The sequence below is a fragment of the Copidosoma floridanum genome, unplaced genomic scaffold (genome assembly GCF_036245765.1).
Source record: "Copidosoma floridanum isolate Cflo_tuat_1 unplaced genomic scaffold, Cflo_Japanese_pri ptg000025l, whole genome shotgun sequence".
In the NCBI taxonomy this organism is placed as follows: domain Eukaryota; kingdom Metazoa; phylum Arthropoda; class Insecta; order Hymenoptera; family Encyrtidae; genus Copidosoma; species Copidosoma floridanum.
This window is the reverse complement of record NW_028321902.1, coordinates 3,394,184-3,403,963: the sequence shown is the minus strand read 5'-3', so window position 1 is coordinate 3,403,963 and position 9,780 is coordinate 3,394,184. Positions and strand designations below refer to the sequence as shown.

Below are 9,780 nucleotides of genomic sequence, written 5' to 3'. Positions count from 1 at the left end.
CGAAACAATGCGCGCCAGAGTGAATGCGAGGGTTTAGGGAGGAGGGGGGCAGCACAGCTGATTGAGATTTCATAGAGGGCGCTACGTGCGATAATCGCTATAAGCTCGTACACAGAGCGGGTTCTCGGGAATTCCATCGCGGATTCTATTGTGCGAAGTCGCGCCTCTTCAACGCTGTTACCCGATAATTAGGTCGATTGTCCTCGACGACTGGGAAATCGGAGCGAGTGTGTGTTTGATATCAGGAGGATTTCGAGCCTCGGCTGATGGGTGTTTTTTTTTTTTTCCACGGAAGGACTTGGGAAATTGAAATTCATCAGCGCAAGCTTCGATGATCGCGGGAGAGAGTCGGGGCGTTGGAAAAACTGATGTAAAGGAAGCCTTGAAAGAGATAAATTAATTTTGCGTTGTATGTACCTGCAGTACAACAAATTTCATTGCGTTGGGTCGAACTGAGTATCTTACAGAGAATAAAATAATGGATTTATAGAGTTTTTGCCAAATTAATGGTGGATATGTCAGTTTTAAGCGTAAATCTAAAAAAATTAAAGGAATCTATCAGGAAGTATTTATAAAATTAATCCACACCAATGTGTTAAATTGGAGATAGGGTTGATGGGCAAAACTGCTCAGAAAATGCCGTTTTTAATACAGTAGCCTATTATACAGAGAACCGGGAATTTTTTTTGTTAATAGCAACCAAAATAGCACTGTAGTGTTGTGAGCAGTAACCAAAATCTATCGATAAAAAGCTTATGTTGTTTTGGATCAATCTGCATCTCAAAGTAAAAAATGTATCGGCCTAACCTACAAATTGAGATATATACTTAACCAACCTACATTTTTTTAAGCGGTATGATGTTGATTGGTTAAATAGGTTCTACAAATCCATTGAGTCAATCTAAAAAGATAACAATGCAGTAGATAGTTAAATAATACAAGTAGATTTAAGGAAATATAATACAAAAATTTTGAGGTATTTGAAACTACTACAATGACATTTGTAGGTTGTAATTATTATTCCATTGCATTCGAAGTTGAGAGATACACCTTTCTTAAGGATAAAAATAAACTTTTGCTAGAGTTCTTAGACTTTTTTTTCATAGTTTCTGGACTAAATTTAAATAAAAATAAGTTTAAAAGTTGAGGGTCTGATTTGAGGTTGTAAAAATTTTATTACAAAGGATATTTATACTCTGTCTGGAGAAGAGACATGGAAATTCAAAACTTAAGTAATCCAATCTGAATCATAATTTTTCCAGAAGATATTAAAACATAAACCAACAATCTATAACAGCTAACGATTAATGCATGAAGTGCATCGTCTGATGCTTACTTTTTACAAGATTAATTTAAAAACTTTCCATAGATAATATTGTATTATAAAAATTTATTTATGTTAGGGATAGAGATATTATAGTATACTAAAAATATTTTGGCTTATAATAATTTGTTACTGTTAATTGCTAATAGAAGTTATACTCCTGAGGAACATAATGTTTTTTGATGTATAATATTAATTGGTATATTATAAAATTTGTAGAAAAATCAGATTATCTATATAAGATCCCTACATTATTTTTAATTTGACTCCTGAACTCTTCTTTGGGTTCTAGCGAGTTGAATGCCACAGTTAGCCTGATGACATGTAAATAGGTGAGTTAAAGCTTTCTTAACTAAGAGTATTCTATCAAATTCCACGATTCATTCATATCGTATAAATTATTGTGTCAAGTTACTTGAGAATTGATAATAATGGTTTATTAAAACATCAGAAAAAATAGAACAAATTTTTCTTTCGAGTTTCAAAATTCATTAGATGTTTTAGTAGAATTTTTTTTTTCTCGAAAATAGTTTCATTGCCAAGTGAAATGTATCAGAAATACAGAGTTTATCAACTATAATTTCTATTATGCAAAAAAATACGGATGCCATCATGCCTATCAGTAAAATCAACAAATGAGGCGCAAATTCGTAAATATTGATGCTCGACGCGCTGAGAATATCCTTCCTACATTTGGGTTTTTTATACGACCATCTAGAAATATGCCGGTGTCTGATGCCAACTTCTGAGATTTTTGTCAATCTAAAATACATGTATGATTATCATGTATGCATGGAATAAAAGCATTTACCTTGAGACAATGCAACTTGAGTTGTTAATTACCCAACTCTTGCGAGTTCCACTATTGAACTATTTAAGGTCACAGCAAAGGACGTAAATGTCGGTCTCGCTAGGTTAACCTGTAAATGTTTTATATCGATGTGTTAATTACTCTATTTGTACATTTAAATACATTGTATGAAGCATAATTCAATTACTTCCATAAGCTCACAAATCTCACGATTGTCGTAATCTTTATCAATAATCGGATAACCAATAGCTGGATGAGTATGGTAGGCAAAACCTTTATGTTAATATGAAAAAATCAAAATTAATAGTATAATTATACAGAAAAATTTTTTTTCATGACATATCAATCAAACCTCCTTTTTGCACAAGTTGCATCCCGTTATCGGGATTCATGTACCAGTCAGCTGGTGCCAATTTAGACCAATAATTTTCGTAGAACATTCTAGTGTCCCAGTCAGGTTTCTGCAATTTTACAAATATGTGCGTTATTATATTCACACAAAAATCTGGCCTCAATTGATGAAGTAACTTACTTTGAGAAAAAACTCCAAATAAACCATTGCTTCCGAAGCCATTTTCAGATTTATTTGACCCAATTGGTTCAACGAGTCGTTGATCTTGAAAATCGGCTCGTCCAGTCGAGCAGAGACTATTGAAGCTGAATAATAATTATAAAGCAGGTACGAAAACACCGAGATAGTCATGAAAGCCATTCGAGTCGATGCTTGATCCATTCGTACGTCGGTACCTGAGAAAAATGCATTCAACTTTTTTTGTTGCAAAGACGTAGGTTTTGAGTTACTGATAAAATAACCTTGTTGGCAAATCGATCCAATTGTAATGAGGATTGAATTTGAATATATTTCCAAACTACTGTTGAATTTTTCTTTGTGTAGAACAAGAACCAATACCGCAATGATGGAAATAAAAAATAATATGGTCAAGCACCATATGTCGTTGGTAAAAGGTCGTAGGATTTCTTGAATTTTAATATTTGTTGGTTGAGGATTTCGAAATATAAAACAAGTCCTTAAAAATTATAGCAACTCATCAGGTATGAAGTAAATAACATATTTTAATGTACTCTTTGGATCTGTTCAAGTAAAAATAGAGCCACTCGTAATTTACAAAAAAATTTTTTTCATTTGAATAAGTTTATAGTGTTAATAGTGGAATTTTTACGTTTCAAGAATTTTTTTACTTAAAAATCTAGAATGACACTGTTTTTACTTTAACAGAATATCAACGAAGTGTTATCACCGAAACGGCCAGTCCTGATGAACAAATTTTATAATGTAAGTCCTTCCTAAGTTTATGGTAAATGGACTACCATTAAAATCTATGGAATTGTTGACCAAGGCATGTTCCAAAGGGCCTTTTGGGTCTCCAGCTAACCATTCCGATGATTCGAGATATTCAAGACTATTATAAAAGACTGGATTAACTTGATATTTAGGACATTTTTATCAATTTTTATAAAATATACTTGACAAGATTTCAAACTTACGAAAAATTGTATAATTCTGAGAGGTGCTTAACAATGTGATATCCATATTTTGATTGACCATCTAAAGTAGCGTGAGAAAAGTCGTCAAGATAGTCTTCGAGTCCAACATTATCTGATCTATATAGAGTCTGTTGATTCAACATAGTATTTCTGTTATTAACTTATGATGTATTTTTTGTAACATTTAAATTTAGGCTCACCTTAAAAAACATAGTTTTTAATGAAAATCCTCCTAAATTGGATCGTCTATTGAACTTTGAACTCTGGACGAGGCTAATACCATCTCTTTTGTTCCAAGTGCCAAGAAATAAAACTTTGAGAACCCCACCGCGTTCCTTAGATTGATTATAAATGTCATACAAAGCATAACTTTCTGTGTCTTTCGAAAACTCTGCCACTACTACATCCGTCGAAAGACCAAATGCTCGATCATCTATGACTTTCACGACACTCGAGACATTGGAAAAAATCAGCCAATAATGCAGTTCTCCAAACAATCTATTCTCTGAAGCCTATGTGAAAAGCGAAAATAATGTATTTACATTGAATGTTTAAAAATTACAAATTTCATATTTTGTTGATCTTACGTCGAAAAATAATGATGTTATACTTTCATCATCAAAACATCTAAAATCTAAAAAAATTCCTATTTTCCAGTAACTACTTTTACCTAACAGATGAATATTGGATTCCTTGTGTAATCCGTTTAAAGTTGATGATATACCATTTTGGCTAAAGTCCTTTATTAGTGACAAATTTTCTATGAATTAGTGCAATGTGTTAATCAACAAAGTTAAAGTGAGAATCCAAGTAAAAAATTGTTTTAAATTTCACATTCAATTTGAAATAAACAATAGATTATTCACCAGTGCCAGTGTAACAGGAAAATCCAATTACACTTGGAGTTTTTTTAAAATTGAAATAATCTGTGATGAAATGATTTTGAACATCACCGTAAGCTACTACTAGCAAAAAGTAGTAAAATATTCCAAAACGTGACATAATGTTAAAAAGGAAGTAAAAGTTTATTTAGTGTAATACTATTAATTTAAAAGCAAACGAAGAAAAATAAACATTGGCTCAACATTTCCGTGTATTGACTAAAAATACGTAGTAAAACATCGCGTGACTGCCCTCAGTTGTGCTACAACGTAGGACTCCTGAGAAGTTATTTATTATTTACATCGTATCTTATTATTCAAGATCGTTTGTTGTAATCAAATTAACCTACTTAAATGATCAATAATATACAAAATTTAAGCTGAAGATACAGCGTGAGTATAATAGATGCGGTCTCATTTTGTATTATAACATGAATAATAAAGTCGATGGCCATGAGTCGACTCAAAAATTTGGCTTTATTGGTGTAAAACTTAATCAAAGACTCAGCTGAAAGAATTCCACGAGACTGTTTTTTTTATTCCATTGCAATTATTTTTGGAAATAATTTTGCACACAGCTTCCTCACATCATAATATTTAGTCATTGTCCAATAAATGGTACTTATTGAAATGCCAATATCTATCTCCACGTTGACATTAATAGGGCTAAAGCCACATTTAATACTTTAGCTTTATAAAATTAGTACTTTCTACATTAGTCATATTTTTCAAACAGAACAATTAATCGTCATCTATACATTATGTTAGGTATTTCTGGGACCTCCCTTGTGTTTAGTGGATTACGTAAAAGCAAAGGATCGCGTAAATATGTTTGTGACAAAATAATGAATAATCAGTTATTCGTTTGGTAATAAATCTTCTTTAATCGAAACATTCAGCCACATAGTAGAGTTCATGTACAATAAGTTGAGATGGTTGCTTGTTGTCTCATAAAAATAATTTATTTCAATATATCTACATAAAGAAATCGAAAAAGCATTTCATCCATCCAATGTGTCAGATGAATCTATTTTCCTCAGAACTAATTTTGTCATCAACTTTAATTTGTCCAGAATATAGTAGTCGGCAACGAACGTTTCTATTATGTAAAAAAAGACAGATGCCATCATGCCTATCAGTAAAATCAACAAATGAGGCGCAAATTCGTAAATGTTGATGCTGGACGCGCTGAGAATATCCTTCCTACATTTGGGTTTTTTATACGACCATCTAGAAATATGCCGGTGCCTGATGCCAACTTCTGAGATTTTTGTCAATCTGAAATATATTTGTGGTTATAATGTATGCGCACCTGCAATTCAAGTATTCATTGTAACTCATCGTAATTAAAATTGACAGTCACCCAACTCTTGCGAGTTCCACCAATGAACTATTAATGGTCACGGCAAAGGTCGTCAAACAAGGTCTCGCCAAGTGAACCTGTAAATATTTTGTGTTATCATTATACTAATCATGCAATAAAAAGACGTAATGTGCGGCATAATGTATTTACTTCCATGAGTTCGCAAGTCTCGCGATTGCTGTAATCTTTATCAATAATTGGATAACTGATGTCTGGATGAGTATGGTAGGCGAAACCTTTTTGTAAATATATAAAAATAAACATTAGTGGTATAACTTATGAGAAAAAGAATTTTTTTTTTCACGACATATCAATCAAACCTCCTTTTTTAACGAGCCGCATCCCGTCATCGGGATTCATGGACCAGTCGATTTTCGGTACGCGAGACCAATAATTTTCATAAAATATCCTGGTATCCCAGTCTGGTGTCTGTCATTTTATTTTAAAGCGTGTATGTAAATTTTTACAAAAATTCAGATCTAAAACTGTAGCGCGAATCTCACTTACTTTTAGGTAAAAATCCAGATAAATCATAGCTTCTGAAGCCATTTTTAAATTTATTTTACCCAATTGGTTCAACGAGTCGTTGATCTTGAAAATCGGCTCGTCCAGTCGAGCAGAGACTATTGAAGCTGAATAATAATTATAAAATAAATACGAAAATACCAAGATAGATATGAAAGCCATTCGAGTTGACGCGTGATCCATTTGTACGTCGGTGCCTGAGAAAAATGCATTTAATTTTTCGTGTAAAAAAAAAAAAATTGTTTTTACTAGGTAACTAATAACCTTGTTGGCAAATCGATCCAATTGTAATAAGAACTGAGTTTGAATATATTTCCAAACTACTGTTGAATTTTTCTTTGTGTAGAACGAGGACTAGTACCGCAATGATGAAAATAAAAATTGATATTGTCATGTACCATACGTTATTCGTGAAAGGCCGTAGAATTTCTTGAATTTTAATATTATTTGGCTGAGGATTCCGGAAGATAAAACAAGTGCTGTTGAAAAAGATAGTAACTTGTGCTGATAACATAATCATAACTTTCATGTTGAAGTAGTTCTGTCGGTACCTTACTAGTCAAGTATCTAACTCTGTTTATAGCACAGAAATAAATAAAAAAAATTATGAAAGTGTAAAAATGGGAAATTTTTTTACATTATATTGGTTATGTATATCTTGAAAATAGGTAGATAAAGTTTCAAGTCTATATGTATAGTGAAAAAATTTTGAGGTTTTTTAAACTTCTCTTCTATTACCTGTACTTAATGGATACATCCAAGTTTTAAAACTATTTCATAAATATTTTTTCAAATTTAAAAGGTAGATTTGTTTTATAAATATGATTTTCTATGTGCACCCTTGATTGACATAATAAAACATGTATCGATAACTTTTTTCTAGACACCAATGCGCCAAAAAACATTTACTGGCTTATTTTTTTGTCAAAGCTTACGAGATTGTAAAGTTTTGTCGGTATTTGAATATCAATTGGTGTGGGATAACGATTACCAATGGTACTTTCATTAAAAAATCGCAAGCAAGTTTAATCACCGAAATGGCCAATCCTGATGCACGAATCTCACGAGATGAGTTCTCATAATATTCATGGTAAACGGAGTGCCACTAAAATCTATTGAACTGTTAAACAAAGCTTGTACCAAAGGACCATTGGGGTCTCCAGCTAACCATTCTGGTGATTCGAGATATTCCAATCTATTAATAACCAAATTATTTTTTTAAATTAAATACCTTAAGGTGACATTTATTAGGTTTTTATAATTTGTTACAGTATAGACTAAACAAGTTTGTGCACTTACGAAAAATTGTATAATTCCGAGAGGTGCTTTATTATGTGATATCCATACTTTGACCTTCCATCTAAAGTAGCGTGAGAAAAATCATCGAGATAGTCTTCCAGAGCAACATCATTCGATTTATATAAACTCTGTAGAAAAAAAAGAGCGTTACTGTCATTTCGTTGCAGTTATCTTTATTTTTTCAATTTTTAAATTTAGGCTCACCTTAAAAAACATTGTCTTTAACGAAAATCCTCCTAAATTGGATCGTCTATTGAACTTTGAACTCTGGACGAGGCTAATACCATCTCTTTTGTTCCAAGTGCCAAGAAATAAAACTTTAAGAACCCCACCGCGTTCCTTAGATTGATTATAAATGTCATACAAAGCATAACTTTCTGTGTCTTTCGAAAACTCTGCCACTACTACATCCGTCGAAAGACCAAATGCTCGATCATCTATGACCTTCAGGACACTCGAGACATTGGAAAAAATTAGCCAATAATGCAGTTCTCCAAACAATCTATTCTCTGAAGCCTATGTGAAAAGCGAAAATAATGTATTTACATTGAATGTTTAAAAATTACAAATTTCATATTTTGTTGATCTTACGTCGAAAAATAATGATGTTATACTTTCATCATCAAAGCATCTAAAATCTAAAAAAATTCCTATTTTCCAGTAACTACTTTCAGCTAACAGATGAATATTGGATTCCTTGTTTAATCCGTTCAAAGTTGATGATATACCATTTTGGCTAAAGTACTTTATTAGTGACAAATTTTCTATCAAACAGTATTATGTATAAATGATACAATCAATGAATAAAATAGGAAATTTAGAGTGATAAATTCAACTAAATTTTTTTTTTAAATTTATCTTATTAAGTTTATAGGAAACCAGTCCTTTTAACAAAAGTCTTATAAAATAATGTTAGGTATAATAATATAACAAAAATAAAAATTAGTAATAAAAATAAGACAAATTTCTGAGTAGATGTCGATTTAAAAAATGATTCTGAATAATTGGAAATATGGTTGAGATTTTTATTTTTTTAATCGACGTAATCTAAATCTATAACTATGAAAAATGTAATAAACCAACTAATCCATCAATTAACAAGCTATTATTACGTAACGCTATGTTGCTTTACGTTATAATCAATCGAACTTGGTCCAATAGGATTTTTAATCATTTGATGATAAAAATTAGTATAAAGAACTTTGTAAACAATAATTAGATCCACAATACCATGCACAGATCTAACAGCACAAACTTTGAAATGTCTAGAAACATCAGCATAATAATGATCGATTCTGTGCATTAGCATATAGAATCTGTAATTAATATGCGAAAGAGCAAAATTATAATAAAAATGTTATTACTATTATTATTATTATTGTTATTTTTATTTATTATTTAACTGTTAACAATTTTTTATTTACCATCATCATTGTAACAGGAAAATCCGATTACGTTTAAAGTTTTTTTGAAACTGAAATAATCTACGATGAAATTATTTTGAGCATTACCATAAGCTAAAACTAGCCAGAAATAAGAAAAAATTCCAAAGCTTGACATGATGTTAAAACAGAACTAAAACATTTTGTAAACCATGAGACTAAGTTTAAAAGATAATCATGAAAAACAATTACTGTCTCAACATATCAGCGTATACACTGAAAATACTCGAATAAGAATCGCATGACTATCCGAAATTGTACTATGACGTGGGATACTTAAGAAGGTATTATTCATTCAAATTGCATCCTATTATTTAAGAACGTTTGTTTTGATCGATCTAAATTACTCAAATAGCATAAAATGTATGGAGCTAAAAATACAACATTAATAAATAATGAAGATTAAAGAAGGAAATTTTATTTAACTCTATAGTAGTCGTATTTTTTGTAGTATATTTGTTAAAGTATATACCAATACTGGTTCGATTTTTTTTGTCAAATATTTAAACATAGAACAACTAGTTTTTTATCATCACTAGATTTGATTAATAGGAGTCATGGAAATTTTGTACGTATGCTTTTTTGAACAGGTATCACGAATGCATTAATATATAAAAAGAGTGTATAGT

The 9,780-nt window shown here is 31.1% G+C and overlaps 2 protein-coding genes across 2 annotated transcripts; both read right to left on the bottom strand.

The window, feature by feature from the left end:
* Window positions 1-1,824: 1,824 nt before the first annotated feature.
* LOC149373928 (ionotropic receptor 75a-like) lies at window positions 1,825-5,245 on the bottom strand. Its single transcript, XM_089595469.1, has 11 exons — window positions 5,230-5,245; window positions 4,229-4,401; window positions 3,842-4,153; window positions 3,642-3,769; window positions 3,395-3,556; window positions 2,949-3,163; window positions 2,668-2,882; window positions 2,488-2,596; window positions 2,323-2,408; window positions 2,168-2,244; window positions 1,825-2,086 (listed from the first exon to the last, which is right to left on the bottom strand). Exons 1-11 carry the CDS (start codon window positions 5,243-5,245, stop codon window positions 1,825-1,827), a joined length of 1,755 nt encoding a protein of 584 aa, XP_089451595.1.
* Window positions 5,246-5,523: 278 nt separating this feature from the next.
* On the bottom strand, window positions 5,524-9,269 carry LOC106642353 (ionotropic receptor 75a-like). The gene is made up of 11 exons (XM_089595468.1): window positions 9,134-9,269; window positions 8,301-8,473; window positions 7,914-8,225; window positions 7,710-7,837; window positions 7,444-7,605; window positions 6,675-6,889; window positions 6,393-6,607; window positions 6,206-6,314; window positions 6,036-6,121; window positions 5,886-5,962; window positions 5,524-5,800 (listed from the first exon to the last, which is right to left on the bottom strand). The coding sequence occupies exons 1-11, from the start codon at window positions 9,267-9,269 to the stop codon at window positions 5,524-5,526; spliced, it is 1,890 nt and encodes a 629-aa protein (XP_089451594.1).
* Window positions 9,270-9,780: the final 511 nt, after the last annotated feature.